Source organism: Malaya genurostris, chromosome 3 (assembly GCF_030247185.1).
Source record: "Malaya genurostris strain Urasoe2022 chromosome 3, Malgen_1.1, whole genome shotgun sequence".
NCBI classification, from domain to species: domain Eukaryota; kingdom Metazoa; phylum Arthropoda; class Insecta; order Diptera; family Culicidae; genus Malaya; species Malaya genurostris.
In genome coordinates this window covers 181457508-181475164 of record NC_080572.1, presented here as the reverse complement: position 1 = coordinate 181475164, position 17657 = coordinate 181457508, and the positions used below count along the sequence as shown (strand labels likewise).

At 35.7% G+C, this 17657-nt stretch overlaps 1 protein-coding gene across 13 annotated transcripts in view; it reads left to right on the top strand.

The window, feature by feature from the left end:
• The window catches only part of LOC131435316 (uncharacterized), a 49646-nt gene extending 35913 nt beyond the window's left edge, over positions 1 to 13733 (top strand). For all 13 annotated transcript variants that reach the window (XM_058603039.1, XM_058603043.1, XM_058603042.1 and 10 more), the window contains 3 exons: positions 6526 to 6600; positions 12833 to 13086; positions 13158 to 13733. In XM_058603039.1, the coding sequence (XP_058459022.1) occupies positions 6526 to 6600; positions 12833 to 13086; positions 13158 to 13347 (519 nt within the window). In that variant the 3' untranslated portion in view covers positions 13348 to 13733. The remainder of the gene's footprint in view (positions 1 to 6525; positions 6601 to 12832; positions 13087 to 13157) is intronic.
• The last annotated feature ends 3924 nt before the right edge of the window (positions 13734 to 17657 follow it).

The window sequence follows — 17657 nt, the reverse complement described above, 5'->3', positions numbered from 1 at the left end:
TTCGCTTTCGGAATTTCTGTACGCTTTCTGGTTAGACATTTTGATAAACGCTTTGCTCTGTCATGAAGATACACCTTTTGAGCACATGTGTGATTTTTTTCATTCCTGTATGAAAATCAGGAAAATTAGTTATTAACACTCAAATGCGGATAAAAAAAATCGACCAACCAACTCCATAGCCGGGGTAGGTTGGCTGAGTTTTAAAAAATATGTGAAACACATCAATTGTATCAATAAACGTTTTCATTATTTAAAAAAAAGTCTGCTTGAATCATTTTTATTATGTAACAGATCGGCTGAAAAGTTCGTATCGTTTCTATGAGAGGGCGCCACTAGAAATAAATCCATACCATTTTCAGTTAGTACCAACCTTCAAAAGATACGTGTATAAATTTGACAGCTGTCTGATTATTAGTTTGTGAGATATTGCATTTTGAGTGAAGCTACTTTTGTTATTGTGAAAAAAATAGAAAAAAAGGAATTTCGTGTGTTGATGAAACACTACTTTTTGATGAAAAAAAGTGCCGCCGATACCAAAAAATGGCTTGATGAGTGTTATCCAGACTCTGCACCGGGCGAAGCAACAATTTGTAAGTGGTTTGCAAAATTTCGTACTGGTCATATGAGCATCGAAGACGATGAACGCAGTGGACGTCCAAGAGAGGCTGTTACCGATGAAAACGTGAACAAAATCCACAAAATGATTTTCAATGACCGTAAAGTGAAGTTGATCGAGATAGCTGACACCCTAAAGATATCAAAGGAACGTGTTGGACATATTATTCACGAATATTTGGATATGAGAAAGCTTTGTGCAAAATGGGTGCCGCGTGAGCTCACAATCGATCAAAAACAACAACGAATTGATGATTCTGAGCAGTGTTTGGAGCTGTTATATCGAAATAAAACCGATTTTTTTCGTCGATATATAACAATGGACGAAACATGGCTCCATCACTTCACTCCGGAGTCCAATCGACAGTCAGCTAAGTGGACTGCACGCGATGAACCGAACCCAAAGCGTGGAAAGACTCAACAATCGGCCGGTAAGGTTATGGCGTATGTGTTTTGGGATTCGCATGGTATAATTTTCATCGACTACCTTGAAAAGGGAAAAACCATCAACAGTGACTATTATATAGCGTTATTAGAGCGTTTGAAGAACGAAATTTCAAAAAAACGGCCTCATTTGAAGAAGAAAAAAGTTTTGTTTCATCAAGACAATGCACCGTGTCACAAGTCGATGAAAACCATGCTGAAATTGAACGATTTGGGCTTCGAATTGCTCCCTCATCCACCGTATTCTCCAGATTTGGCCCCCAGTGACTTTTTCCTGTTCTCAGACCTCAAGAGAATGCTCGCTGGTAAAAAATTTAGAAACAATGAAGAGGTAATCGCTGAAACTGAGGCCTATTTTGAGGCAAAGGACAAATCGTACTACAAAAATGGTATCGAAAAGTTGGAAGATCGCTATAATCGCTGTATCGCCTATGATGGCAATTATGTTGAATAATAAAAACAGATTTTGGCAAAAAAAATGTGTGTTTCTATAAACGATGCGAACTTTTCAGCCGAACTGTTAAGTACGTGAAAAAACTCCCCTTTTTGGTTTTTGAGTCTTTTTAACTATTCTGGAATTAGTTTCGACCGCATTAACAAACTTTTTCAGTTTCCTTTCTACCATTTCCTTTACCAGCGTTCGCGTTTACGCTTGGTTTCATTTTCACTCTTTCAATGTTGCCTTTATAAGAGCATTGTTAAAATTTTCTTTGTAGTTTCTATAATGATGGACGTTTGTTCGGGGTTGGGTCAATCTGCGAGAAATCCTTACAGGAACTCTAAATGCTGAAAGTTTTGATGGCATTTGATTCATAAAATATTGGAATCATCATTTCTATCGACAATTTCCAACTTGGAGTGATTCTAATCTCTTATTTCTATTTGTCAATGATTTTAATTTATTTCCATTACTTATTTCTCATGTATATTTTTCCTTATGATCATCAATATAAACATACAATCCAATTCCGTCAAATAAAGGATCCAAGTGCACTTTACTCTAAGCCAAAATTACAACTCGCCCAACCAACCCCGCACAAAAATGCTCAACCTGCCCCAATGAATGTTTTCGAGAACAATCACGATTAACAAAAAAAAGTAAGGTTATGCTGAAAACCAATATGCCATTTTGTAAAGTTTTGAATACCCTTTCAAATGGTACCATGTTTTTGGAAATCAAACATAAATTGATCCACGTTACACGTATTACTTTACAAAAACAGAAATTTATTTACCATTGCCGAAACAAAAAAAAACGTGCTCCTTCACAAGCGACAATACAGAAACACCTAAAATTACGTCGGCACATGGGTGACCTAATGCTCCACCAAAATCATTATAGATGTCGCCACTGCGCACAATAGCCCTTTCAGAAAAGCTGATCTGCCAAATTGTAGTTCGGCCAACTAGCCCCGGTCTCCCCTACTGTATTTATTTATTGAAGGATAACCACTCCCGGAAACTCTCTTTGTAAAAACTGAATTTGGGTAAATAGCAAAGTCAAATATCCATCGGTCCCAATATTCCTCACTTGTATTGCTCACGTTACGAATTGTCATTCTTATAACATTGTTCCAAAAAGTGTCCATCAAAGTTTATCTAGACAAACTATGATCAAAATGCTACTCTTTAGAATTCTCTATGCTGGTTTAGCCTTCACGCTCTCTGTGTCTAGAAAACACACGGAACGACCGAAATTAGCTCTGCGGCTAATTCGTATTACTGTTTTTGAATTAGTTATTTTAACAACAAAATTTTAAAATAACTATGGAAATGATTAAAATTGAGAATTTACTTTACTGAAAAAACTCTTATTTTTAGAGAATGTGTTCAGTTGGCGAATATCCTGGACAAAAACCAGCAATATTTCAATCCAACACGAAATTTTCATTGACAACTAATTTTGTTATTAAAATCAGAAAAAAAATTTCTATTTATCTATCATCATCATTACTGAAGGACAGCACAAAGAATACAAAAATGAAATTGGTTTTATTAACAAGTTTATTAGCCAAAAACTCATGAGAAGTGTCAAAGCAAAACAATCCATTAAAGCTTGCTTGAGCTTGAGCGACCACCCCTGGTTGCTACTCCGTTACTGATCGGGATTACCTGAAATTGTACAGGGAGTTTCTAGATGATCCGACCTGGGACTGGTAAATCATCCTTCAATGTACATCTTCTGGTAACCCCAGAATTCATTGATCAGTACCGGCGCCGGCCAGGCCCGAACGTAGATCGTCTAAGGAATGGGAAGGGATGTTAGTCCAACACTTGTTGTTACTAGAGGCCGTATATACTACTGCGCACTCCACAAGTGTCACGGGAGAAGGATATTTGTTAGTAAAAATTTCAATATTGGTTTCGCGCGCGACTCAGTATGATCCGGTTTCAAGATGCTCGGATGTACCACTAAACTCACTGAATTCCCGAGTGAACGTTTCAGTAATATCCGATACTGTAGTCCCGGAAAGTCTTTGTTCACAGCTCTTATTCGAGGTAACTGAAGAAAAATTTGCAATACTATCGCGTAAAGAAAAAAAACTATTTTTTATGAATGAAATTACGTGAAACAAAATAGTTGATTCATTACATTGACATATTCTAAACAGTTGTTATAAAATCATTTTAAATCACCGAATAAAGGTCAACAGATTTCATGCGCGTCTTGAATCTTGATTATTTCCGCTTTGTTATTTTAATTATTTATTAATATTATTAATCGGTTATATTGGTTGATCTGGGCAGCCGGCTACCGAGAAAAATATTATTTGTTGTTTGAAATATTATTATCAAGTGTTTTTTACTATGTATTAAATATACCGATATATGTTATCTCTGTTATTAACTTTGTAATATCAACGGATTTGCGCAATAGTTATCAATTCAATTTATAATTCTGAAAGACAATCAATAACATGGAAGAAGAAAACATTCCAAATAAAACTTTTCTCCGAAGCTAGACGGAAATTGATAGGTTGAATGAAGAGATAATTTATTGAAAATATTTGATAACTGAAAGGAAAAAGAAACTCCTGCAATTGTCGCCTTTTACGACATGGAAGCAGGAACCCAGTGGATCTATTCTTGGTTCATTTTTTTCCGCCGGATTCCACACGGCATCTAGGCTGGTATTGTCCGGAGAGAGCTAATTGGTACTATCAATCTCCTAGTGGACCCCAGCCCTCACAAAGCAAAACAATCCATTAAAAAGCTAAAAAGGACAGTCTTGTTGAAACTGCTTGCAAATTGTTTTTATGTTTTCGCATGGATTACGATATATCCATATACAAATTTCTAAACCGATATGTAAAAATGACGTAAGCTCTTAGTGGAAAGTGTATTTATTCAGAATTTGTGAGCATTTGACGCGATTGTGCGTAATAATGTTTTTACGCGAAACAGTGAAGTGAGTTTCGAATGTTACACTCTAATTGTATATGTCAAATGATGTTTTTTGTATCTTCCAAAAATTTAAATGAATAGAAATGAAGTGTGCCTTAGCTAAGAAATGACAGCACATTTATTTGGTGAATTCAACTAAAAAAATAGCCATTCTAAAATTTTTTTAGTATTAGGGGAATGAGAATTAAAAAATCTAAATTAGCAAAAGTAAGATATTTTTAGTTGCCTCGAAAAAAAAACTAACTAAAATCAGAAAATTAACTAATTTTTTCGCCAAAATGCTGATTTCGGTCTATCCGTGCAGATATACAGGCTCATATATTAAGTGTGTAAAATTTGCTGTTGATTAAAATGACAAGTTTTTTTTTTTGTTTTATTCTGATCGAATTCTCGTGTGAATTATGCGACATGGAAATAAAGCTATCTTAAACACTTAGGGAAGTCGGGTTATAATGGGAAGTAGTTATAATTTCCAGATTGAAAATTTAAAACACAAAATGTTTGTTGGCTATTCGTTTGTTTTAGTTTGAAAAATTTCGAGCTGTTAGCTTTTTTCAGTCATATGAGATCGGTATTATTACACTGTTAGGTGAATAGTTTTTCGTTGTTATGATCTTTCCTCAATTTGTTACGTGACCTGCGATGATGATAATCTCGTTGGTAGCACTTTGGTATAGTTCCAGTGCGATGCTTTCGACACTCAGCGGAAGTTCATGGTTGACTTCCGTTTTACAATGGAAAATGGCGAGTGACGAGACTAGCCCATCGAATTTAACGTGCATCCAGTGAAACGCATCGTTGCCTAATTTTTTTTTGTGTGTGGGCTCTTTTGGAGAGTGTGTTGAAATGTACCGAATGGCTATTGGCACACCTGTTCTAAGTATTAGTCAGTGTCACCATTTGAATTCGTACGAACAATTGTGAAATGTAATTTAGCGGAAAGTCTTCGTTCAAACCGAGTGGAATGGATCTACATCGGAATCTGTGTGAATATGACTGTTTGAGCTGAGTTTTAATTTGGATGGTATATATGCTAGAACTAAAAACGTATATTTTCATTTAAAACCAGATCTCACCAAGCATTGACACATAGAAACATTGACATGGATGGGTGATAATTTATATATCGATGGTTCAATTTATAAACTACATTGCAAATCCAATTGTACAATCTTTGCTTTAAGCTACCCATGCCATTAGGTCTCGAAAATTGTTAAACTGTCCAAAAAATCCACACCACTACGGATTGTATTTTATTCAAACTGCTTCAACACAAGATCAACCTTTGCCGAACAATAACTACTTTCCCCGTTTTACCAATAAAGGTCAACGGTTTAATTGCCGCATTAAGAGGCTCCAGATGCATCGTCAAATTTCCAAAATATCCCTCAATCATTGTTCCACCTTTGTGAAAATCCATCAAAATAGATGGTAAAAATTTCGCGCCCGTTCGATGGTTCCCCCTCGTTCATGCGGACTAATATAATGGTATTTTGATGTTCATTAACGGTATAGCGAAGTACAAAAAGCCTTTCAATCTCTCAATGCGTTCGTCGTTGAAGTCGATGGGTTCGCGGGATGGAAGAAGCTGGTCAGATGCGCTAAGCGGGAAATGATTATCTATCATGTAACTTCTCTGATGATCACCAGGCATAGCTACCAGTAATTGAGCTAACTGCTAATCACTGAAAATATAAACAACGCTAATCTTTTCAGAGCAGGCTTAGATATTCGCGTTCCTAATTAACAGTCCAGCACTTGGTTTTTCACATCCACTTTGGTGCGATTGCTTTTTACCCAAATTGATTTCTGATCGAGAAATCTTCTAACGAACGAGCAGAAGCGCACTGAAATGGAAAGTGGAACGCAAACTTTTTGGTTTCTTAAGCTATTTTCACATTGTTATGATACAGCCATGTATGTATCGCATCATTTTTCGCATTATAAATTAATGACTTTACTTTCCTGCTATACATATAATTATATTCCGATCCCCGGTTCAGATTGCTATAACTTTTGCTTTCATTGCGTGGTTTTTTATTTTTGTTTCCATATTCGCAGGTTAAATATCTAGGCAGCCAGTATGCACGAGGTCTTTGGGGCATCAAACACACGAGGCGGCCGGTGGATCATCTAGTAAGTAAATCTATACCGTTTTATTTAAGTGGAGAAGTTCAAAGATTTCGAAAGATTGGATTATTTTTCGATATTTGGTCAGAAATAACATGGAACATTATCACTAATTCGGTCTCTTGCTGTCAAAATGAATCGTTCTAATCCACCTAGTGGCGTAATGATGCCTTTCTCATATATATAATACTGTGGAATTCGATTCAAAATGTTTCTCTTCGATTTTTGAAAGAAACCAAGGGATTGTTTGTGCATTAACTAGTATAACATACATAATAAAACAGTGCTTTGTTCGCGTAAGTCATCCTTAACAAAACGAAGTGGGTTCACTATTATATGTACTTCCTGCGCTGGAACTCGAGTACCAGTATAATCGAAGTCGGTTCGTACGGCCACCAACTAACATGTCGTACAAACTCTACTAATTTTTATTCAAATTTTGAAGATTTCATACGATTTTGACATCGTACTCTATACGACGATTGAAATTTTTGTTGTATTCGAAAATATGCAATAATTTTTTGTAAGACCATAAGACCTTTCATTGGACCTTAAGATGGGGAATATCGGTTCTGCGATCTTTGAGAAAAGAGAGTAAGATCCATTTTTGAGCATATGACTATTATCTCCCATCGTTTATCGAAAACCGGAAACCAGGACAGCCAGAATCGGTTTGTTTTGCTGCCTACTGATAATAGCTATCGATTTGTGTAGTTTTCAGTTCAGTTTAGAAATTTTATCATACGTTGAGCCTAAATATTTCCGTTGATTAGATCATGTCAATACCAAACTACTTAATTTGATAGTCAGTTTACATTAAAAAAAACTAAAAACTGTTGACGTAGGACTACACAACTATTGTCAAAATCACTGTAGGTTTTTGTGTCTCATGCGAGGCGAATGGTGCGTAAAATAAATCCGCAGAAGGAACTCTTGTTGATAAGTGCAGCGTCCTTTTTACGGCTTTCACTAATAGCATTCACGAACCGCAGCGTTCGAGTCGGTTTAATACTAATTCTGGTTGTGTTAATAGTGGCTCTGTTTGAATAATAGTGTACTAAGCCAAGTGCTCTGGGTCCCGGCTCATTGCTCCATTTCAGGTAATGAAATAGCCTATATTATAGCCAAACGTGGTGCTATTGAAGGTGAAATATTCTGAGAGACCGATGGCTTTCGACGAATTTTATAGTGCGTCTCGCCAAAAAACACTTGTCAGCTATAGTTATAAATCGCTTTATAAAAACAGTGTTTAAATTAACTAACGAATTCCAACATATTAATATGATATTCGAAATGCATTAGGTTTAAAGTACCATGTGTTATGGATGCTACGACGAAGAAAAACGTATGTATATTGCCTATGAAATAAACGTATTTATGAAAAAAAGCCAGATGATAAAAGATGGCATGGAAACCAGACAGAATTTGACATTAGGCTTTGTCAATTGAAATTTCGATCTATAATTATCTAAATATATATACACTGAGGTCTTTTTTACGCAGAGGATACTTTCCGCACAAGAAATTTTTTTCTAAGAGTTAGAGAGTTGACTTAAAAAATGTCAAGACTACATCAGATCTCGACGTTTCATGCAAAAACAAGAAAACCGCATTACTTTGAAAATTTACATAAAAAACCGCGTAACTTCGTACATCCGCACCAAAAATCGCGCAACTTCAGAAAAGCACGTAAAACAAAACCGCATAAAAACGTCGTAAAGAGAGCTCAGTGTAGTTGTATCTACTCGAATCTATGTATTACTTAGTAATATTGCCAAGCGTTAGATGTAGTGAATATCGAATTCTGTTTAAAATTGGCTCAGCCGCAGAAAACAGATATACAGTCTCACATATTAACTGTGTGTAAAATTTTCTCAATCAGCGTGGGTGCTACATTCACTTCATGCTAGATTTTTGTTTTGCTGTTTTTTTAAATGACAAGTTTATTTTTGGTTTATTCCGATCGAATTCTCGTGTGATTTATGCGACATCTTTAACACTTAGGAAAAGCGTGTGATAAGTGTTAAAATTATTGTAGTTAAAATATTTCTATAACAGGCAGGAGGGTTTAGTTATCGTTCCGGAACGTAGTGGAATGTTTTGAAGGATCGCGGCGAACAGTCGAGTAGGTGGCAGTAGTGTTTGCAACGTATAGCAAATTTGAAATTTACACAGGATTTTGAAAAATTTTTACACAAGATTTTGAAAAATTTTGAGCCTGTATATCTGTTATCTGTAATTTGGCTTTTCCCTAGCCGTTTCCAAATTGTCATTTTTATTGATAACACTAGTTTTATCAACACATCAACTTAGTGTCAGAAGCTCAAATTCCACAAAAGGAATGTAATATCATGGCATTGCTTTAGCTTCATCAACTCCGACATCGAGAATCACTAAAGAATTCTCAACGAATTTTGAATCTGAATTTTGTGAAGGCCATTCCAGCGGTTTGATGTGACATTACCAGAAAAAAGTTTTAATCTTTTTGGAAGTATGCTTTGATTCGTTGCTCTGCTGAACAACAAACTTCTCTTGAAGATTCGTCTGAATTTTCATTTGCCTTTGTTAGGCTCTTCCGGAAACATTGGCTAATCAACCTCTGCTCTACGGCGATGAACAGTTCGAGTTTTTATACTATTTTTATAGAAAAAAAAAACAATAAAAAAACGTTCCAAAACAACTGAACGAGTATTTTGTTCAGTATGTCGATCAGGGATCTGTCACGCATGCGGTAGTAGATCGACATTCTTAATCGTCAACTATCAAACTTACGCAAAGCACGAAAAAAAAGTATGTCGATGAACAAACGCTCAACGCCCAACAAGATCTAACCGCTTCCTCGGTGGGTGGTACATAACATATCGCTCAATAAGTTGTGTGACTGACATATAAATGACACTATCATTGTAAAATCCATATGACGGTTATCGGACCCTGTCAGCTTAGAGAGAAATCAGTCTTTAGTTCAGCTACACCATCGCACGGCATCAAATTTGACATATCATGTCAAGTGTACGGGCGCACAGTGCAGCGCATTTTGGTGCGCACCAATTTGACATTTCTTTCACTTAATTGTATGTACAAAATTCTATGCGGAATCGCCTGAGGGCACCATGCTCACAAAAAAGTATGTCACTTACGTTTTGCTCGTAAAATGTGAGAGCTGGATACCTTGATAATATGATGTTTTTGCGTTCATGAAGTAGCAACTTTAAAAAGACTGTGTGTGAAATTGTATGATATTTCCATTAGTCACAGCCATTTGAGTGAAGCTACTTTTGTCATTTTTCAAAGCAATGGATTCAAAGCAATTTCGAGTGTTAATTTATCATTGCGTCTTGACGAAAAACAATTCTGTGCAAGCTCAGCAGTGGCTTCGAAAGTATAATTCGAGCTCTACACCATCGAACAGAAACATTTGTTATTGGTTTGTTGAATTCGAACGTGGTCATACAAATACCGATGGTGTTGAACGTTCTGGTTCTGGAGGTAGTTAATCTAGAAAAAATAAAAAAGTGCACAAATTGGTTATATCTAATCATAAATTGAAATTTTCATGATTTAAGTCATTTTGCTCATCATATCATTAATAATAGATATTGGGCCGTATGAATAAAATGTAGTAAAGTCTGTTGTTTGTAGTATCTTCTCAAAAACATAGTCCACAGAGTAAAACACGTTTGGTATGAATAAAAAAACAAGTTCGAACATGTAGTTAATGCTACCATCGAATTTGAGCATTTATTGTATGCCGTATCGACTCAGAGCCGGAAAAGCTGGAATAAGTATGTACAAAGCAAGAAAAGTACTTACTGCTGCAAAAATGCCACTTAATTTAATTTTTCTACTTCACTTTATCAGCAAACACACGAGTAGCAACCTCTGGAGCTACCTATCGAAAAATTGTAGTAAATACTACATGTTCGAACGTTGTTGTGTAGTAAAGTCTCTGCTTTTGACAGGAACGTGATCCACATGTAGAATTTACTACCGAAATTCAAGCATGCATTGCCATTGGGCCGTATGAATAAAATGTAGTAAAGTCTGTTGTTTGTAGTATCTTCTCAAAAACAAAGTCCACAGAGTATAACGCGGTTGGTATGAATAAAAACAAGTTCGAACATGTAGTTAATGCTACTTCCGAATTTAAGCATTTACTGCATACCGTATCGACACAGAGCCGGAAAAGCTGGCATAAGCATGCGCAAAGCAAGAAACGTACTTACATCTGTAAAAATACCACTTTTTAAGTTCTGTACTTCACTTTATCAGCAAACACACGAGTAGCAACCTCTAGAGCTACCTACCGAAAACTTGTAGTAAATACTACAGTTTGTAGCATGTTTTGACAGGAACGTGATCCACACGTAGCATTTACTACCGAAATTCAAGCATGCTACGTTTTATTCATACGGCCCATTGTCTCACGTTTCATGATTTTCATAATTCCTAATCATAGTACCGGCAATAGATTTTTATCCGTGTAGGTTTGTTAAAATAACAGAAGACAGCGTGTTTACAATTATGCATTAACATTTGACCACAAGAAAGCTCTTTTCAAAGTGGGTGCCGCGTTTACTCACAGTTGATCAAAAGCAACAACGAGTTGTTGATTCAGAGCAGTGTAGCACAGGCTGTTTTTACAAGTAATGAATCAGATTTTTGCGTCGATATGTAACAATGTATGTATCATGGATCCATCCATTGCATTATGGTGGATGAACTTAACTAGAAAATACAAGATGCGACTGAGCACAATGACATTTAAAATAAAGCAATTCTTAGGTTATCTTAAAATATACAAATTTTCGATTATGCACTTAACTAGAAACTAATTCTAGTCGAAGCGCAAAGGTTGTTAACGTATGAGGAAATTGGCGATTAGATTCCTTCATAATGATTGATTCTACCCTCTTCGGATATTCTTTAACGACAGACGGCTTTTCATTTTTTTTTATTTACTGGATTCAGTTACGACCATTAAGAAATCATTTGTTTCCACGATACTGTGATAGAAGAAATTGAAAACCTGCTTGTCTTTTGGTCCGGAAGTAGGGTACGTACAAATTTATTAATTTTATAAACAGTGAATCGATTCAATAGAATATTGCATATATTTTGGTCGAATTCTACTGATAATACTATGCAAAATCAGATCTAATGATTCTGTATACGTGAGTCCGTACAACCCATTTATATTAAACATAGGAGGCCGCTTCATGGTAACTTCAACAATTTTATTCTGAATATTTCGAAGCGTTTATTCCTGGTAGTCTGAATTCCTTCTATGTGATCCTCGACGCAAGATTTTTATCAAACATTAGACCAAAATACATTTTTTTATTAAATCATGTCAATTAGGTTACGTAGTTATAGCTTAGTTGATTAAAAGATAGAAAGATTGTTTCTTGTGTTTTGTCACATTAAATGAACAAGAAGTATCTATGTAACTTTCTTTTTTGTTATCTACTCGCCAGTCAAACTACCGACCCCGATCTCAGCCAGACTGAGAATCAAACGTGTAGGGCATATATTTATAGATTCCGTTTTGTGCGACAATTCGTACGGTCGAGAGGATGACATCATTATGGCAAGCAGTGATTGGCTCGAAAAAACATAGGTCAAATCAAACGGTCGATTGATTGGTAGTTAAATTTTACAAATCCATCAACAAATGACTGAATTATAAGCGTTCCAAATTATGACAGAAAAAGATTACGCGGCTAGTTTAGCACTTTTTAATTGGCCCTGTATAGTGAAGTAAGGCATTTTTAATGCCAAAACTGAAATCTAATTTAACTGGAGGATCATAAAAGAAAAACCATTGTCGAAATTCGATCGTTTTCTCTTCTTCGGTTTTCTTGAATTCGTTTCCAGCCGAAGTACATCATTTTTATCCATTTTAAACAGTCGTACTGCATGTAAAAATTTTGCTGTCTCTGTGATCATGGCGTTACTAAAAATCATCTCCAAGGCCGAGTGAGAAGAATTTTTAACAGAATATTCAATGTTCATTATGTTTGTTGTATTTTGAGTCTCGTTAGCCCCACCATATTGACTGTACACGAATGATATATGTTTGAAAAGGGCCATATGACTTTTCATTCAGTGTTAGTGGTGTCATTATTTGTTTAAATCGCATTCCAATTACCAATTATATTAAAGAACGGAGTATTTTAACGACGTTTGCATACTTAGTAATCTGAATCGTTCAATTTCTCCTAATCCTTCATTCTAGGTCAGCGCTGCAAAAAGTCTTCCTCCGAACAGGATCCTTCCATTCTGCAATCTGACGGTTTCTCTAGATGGCGTCAAAATGGAAACGATAACCTCCAAACTGAGTACACTTACCAACTTCACCATCGATACAATCTCCTATGGAGTACAAGACCTGGTGTACACTCGAGTTTTCGCCATGATTGTGGTTAAAGAAAATTACAATTTGAAGGATGAGAATCCTTTCGAGGTGCATGCGTTCGTTTGTGATAGTCGGTAAAAATACTTTCGTTTTACCATATATACTCAAAACTGTTTCCTCTGATCGAATTTTTCTGCAATTACAGAGCCATGGCCCGCAGATTGACATTTGCGCTGGCCGCATCATTCCAGGATTATTCCAAACGAGTAAAGGAAGCGGAAGAGCAGAACGGAGGAGAAACGAATGGCAAGTCGATAAGAAAAAAGTTTGCAATTGATTTGCGAACCCCGGAGGAGATTCAACAGGACATCACCGAACAAGAAACAGAGGCGTGATTTCATATCGTTTGTGATTTTGTTTGAGTTCCGTGACGTCACATAATAGATGTAGATTCCGTGAGAAAAAAAACAGTGTTGCGGCTAGTCTTTTTACATACAACTAAGATAGATAAGAAACCGTGGCCTTCAGATCACAGCCGTGCATGGCTAAAGAAACGCTGACCTATCTATATACATATACCAAAACCGATTTAACATACACAAACAAAGATAGTTTGTAGGCATAATTAACATATCGTTTTGTTACTGTTTTAGATTTTGTGAGAGACTTATTTTAAAGAAACGTTTTTTGAAAAAAAAATCCATGGAAAACATGAGTGGATGAATGAATGAAAATGCACTTATACAGAAGCACTACCAGATAAATAGAGTTCAGAAATAAATTTCAAGTTGAGTTTTCATTTGACCCGAACATACACTGATAAAAAATCGACACGTTGAGTTGAAGTGTTTTACACCTAATTTCGCCGCATTTGACTCGACACTTAAAATGCAAGTGTAAATCACTTCAAATCTTTTTTAAGTGGGATTGTATTTAAACCTATAGATATGACATTTAAATTCTATAAATCAAACAGCAGATATATTCCAAATGTATTACACTTATGATTTAATTTGCTTGACATGCTTGAATCATAACTGTAAGAAAAACACATTTAAACTGATGAAACTTCTTAGATTCCATAAATTTTAGACTTAAGTATCATGAAAAATACATTTTCATAATGAATGCAAGTTGATTTTTTGTTGGAATGTCTTCAAATAAAAATTAGGCTTCAAATAACACATGAAATATGATTTATTCCAATTCCATTGAGTGATAACACAAACACATCGTATGAATCATCAAAATAAAAATAAAAAAGGCTAGCAAGTTTACCTTATTTTCCTACTATTTTGACGCAATCACGAACACTTTCTTTATTTTCCCAGTAAAAACAAAACGAAACATCAGTATCAAACAGTTGCACGAAGACTATTGCAGCCATTATGGACTTCTTATTCATATGCTTTGCACATAATATTGCCGTAATTGTCAGATAATATAAGGATTATTAAGTTATCATATAAACATCAGTACGGCGACACTTCAAACTGACATGTTATGACATTGATCTAAGTCATAGAGTTACACAATTTAATCTTATCTTCAAAGCATTCGATATCAACATCTCCACACTTAAGATTCAAATAAGATGACCTTCGCATATGTCATATGACGAAACACTTTATATTTATGTGTTCAATTTTTGCAAAACAAATGGAGCGTACTTGATTGTTTAATGGGACTAGAAACATGAAATTCATGTAGAGAAACACTTCTGAGAAAAGTGTTGATTTTCAGCAGTGTAGTATATCGGTAGCAAAAGCAGAAAAGATGACGTTCCTTTTGTCGATTACGTTATTGTACATGCAGATAAAAATCGGAAGCGACGTCTCTCTCGCCTGATTATGTTGCTCCAGCGAAGTTCACTGTGCCCCAATGGTATGTAGACTGTCATTTGATATATTAATCATTCATAATTGTACGAAAATTCACTCCCTTGTAACGTTCAGTGTCAAACCCATTCCCAAACATACATTATCAACTTTAAGCGCATGAAGAAAGTAATATTCCATCGTTATGTGCTTCGATAGTGGAGGCAAGACAATGTATTCATTTATGTTGAAGCACGTGGTTCATAAACAAGACAACAAAATATGTATAAAATAACATGATTCTATCAGTTGATGTATAGGAAATGGCAGTTCAACTGACGTCGCTCGGCAACGTAGCTGCGCTGGACTGTCCAGCGAATTGCAGATTAGTGCTGCAGCGACAATACTTATATTATTATATCTCCGGTACTAGAAGTGACAGCCATTTGAACCTCGAACTTGATAAATGACCTGTTGGTTACTTTCAAACGAGCTCTAGCTTGTTGGAATCAGTTTAGACGTTCCCCATAAAATTGAGCGGAATGGGGAACCTAAGTTACTTAGAGGTAATTGCAATAACCGTGAAGGATTGTTATGGTTTTTTCTCATTGGAAATTTGACAATTGAATGGCCGAATGCAAAAATCGGAATAGTGCAACTTAATTTTGAAAATTCCGTTTAGGTTTTTTTGAATGCGAAAACTGCATAAGAATATTGATCATGAAAACGTGCTTTGCAATGCCAAACTGTTTTAAAACATCTTTTATTCAAAACAAATGTTTTTATCTGGTTTTTGCATTAAAAGGTTTTTGCTGATTGTTGCAAAAAAGGTATTCTTAAACGATTTTTTCATAGCAAACGTTTTTGCGCTTAATGCTCTTAAGAGGGGAGACCGGGGCTAAGTCGGACACTTTTTGGAAATTGAAAAAGCACCCTTTACAACTAGCTTTTTACTCAAGTTATCTATACCGTTATGTAGCTTAAACTTTCGGCCACAATTCCCAACTTGTGATTTGGAAAAATATGCGTTAGTTTCCACAAAAAGTCACGATGTTGGTTACTACTCAAAATCCAAAATTCCAGATATTGCGGGGCTAAACCTGGACACTACTTGGAAATTGGAAAAACACCCGTTACACCTAGGTGTTCACCCAATTTATTTATACAGTTGTGACTTGAAAAAAAAGTTTTTGTACCAAGTTACCATTATGTGATCAACCCAAAATCCAATGTTTAGGAACCTCGGAGCTACTACTCGGACTCCACATGGGGCTAAACTGGACTTTAAAGTTTTACACAAAGATGAAAAACGAATACAGTAGGATACCAAATCTATATATATATATATATATATATATATATATATATATATATATATATATATATATATATATATATATATATATATATATATATATATATATATATATATATATATATATATATATATATATATATATATATATATATATAAATGCAGAGATCATTCTTTGTAATCGCATCACGTAAGAACGGATGGACGGATTGAGATGATTTTTTTTTGTTTGATCAGTTTTTACCCCCACCGGGTTCGTACATAAAAAAAATTAGGAAAACTTACCGGAAAAGTGGGAAAAACCAATAAAGTTATTTTGTATGGACAATGGAATTTTCCACTGAAAAAGTCGTCAATGATTGCTAGATCATTGATAGGTGTTTGGCGCATAACGAATTGCATAAGTGTTTGGCCGTCGAAGAAAGGAATACTAGATCGTTGAAAGAATCTTTTGGCGCGCAACGAGTTGTTTTGTGTGAAGTTTTCACATGCCTACTTGATGCATGTGATTCGTCTTTGCGAGCCACGTGCTTAATTTAATATCGCATTTATTGCTTGCCAAATGACTCAATAACGGAATGCATATGACCAGAAAACCGCTGTAGGCAGGAGAAAAAGTTCTGATATCGTTTACCAGTTGATGGATTGTGTGTAATGGACATAGATAAATAATATTGGTCATCGTGAGTGCGAGTTTAATGGCGTTTTTCATTGATAAACACTGGTGGCGTGGATTGCTCTGGTTTTGCACTTTCGAGCAGAAATCGCAATGAAACACCGTCAGAATGTTGCATTTCTGCTCGAAAGTGCAAAATCAGAGCAATCCACGCCACCAGTGTTCTTCAATGAAAAACGGCATAACAAATCAGAAATTTTTTGATTGAATCAATGAAAAAGATTGTTATGTAGAAGCGCTAATGTCAAACTAAGAGATTTTCCTTGCTTTCTAATGATTTAGCGCACATAATAAGTTGCCATTAGATTTTTTTTTTATTTATAACAATTTTTATTCAGGCCAATTTGCGTATAGCTTTACGTGGCCGATTTACCCATGTTTTTGTTACATAAAATTATTTTTTTATTGTTGGATCTCGTTGTCACCCTTCTTCTAGGGGGAGAGGAGCTTCCATTTCCTTCTAGCGAAGATTGTCCGTCATTTTGTCCGTTGCTCATATCATCCATTGCTACATCATTGGAATTGTGAGTGGTTTCCGTTTCCTTGTTTTCATTGTTGATCGCAGTCTTGGGTTCATTTGCAGTTGCTGTAGATGCGCTTTGTACATTGATTGCCGTTGATAGTTGGTTAGATGGTGAAGGTGCTTTTGAAACAGGAGCACTGCATTCACTAGTTTCCGTTGTCGGGTGGTTGTCCTTGTTTTTGTTTGTTTTGTTTGTTTTCGCAGTTTCAGTGCATGGTTTGCCGTAGTGTGCAGGTTGTTCACAAAACTGACATGTAACCAATTGATTTTCATACGTAATCAACGTTTTACACGGATGTATCCCGTCTTGACCACAAATGATGTAAGATGGAATTGCTTTACGTAGTTGCATACGTACCACTCGCACGCCATTC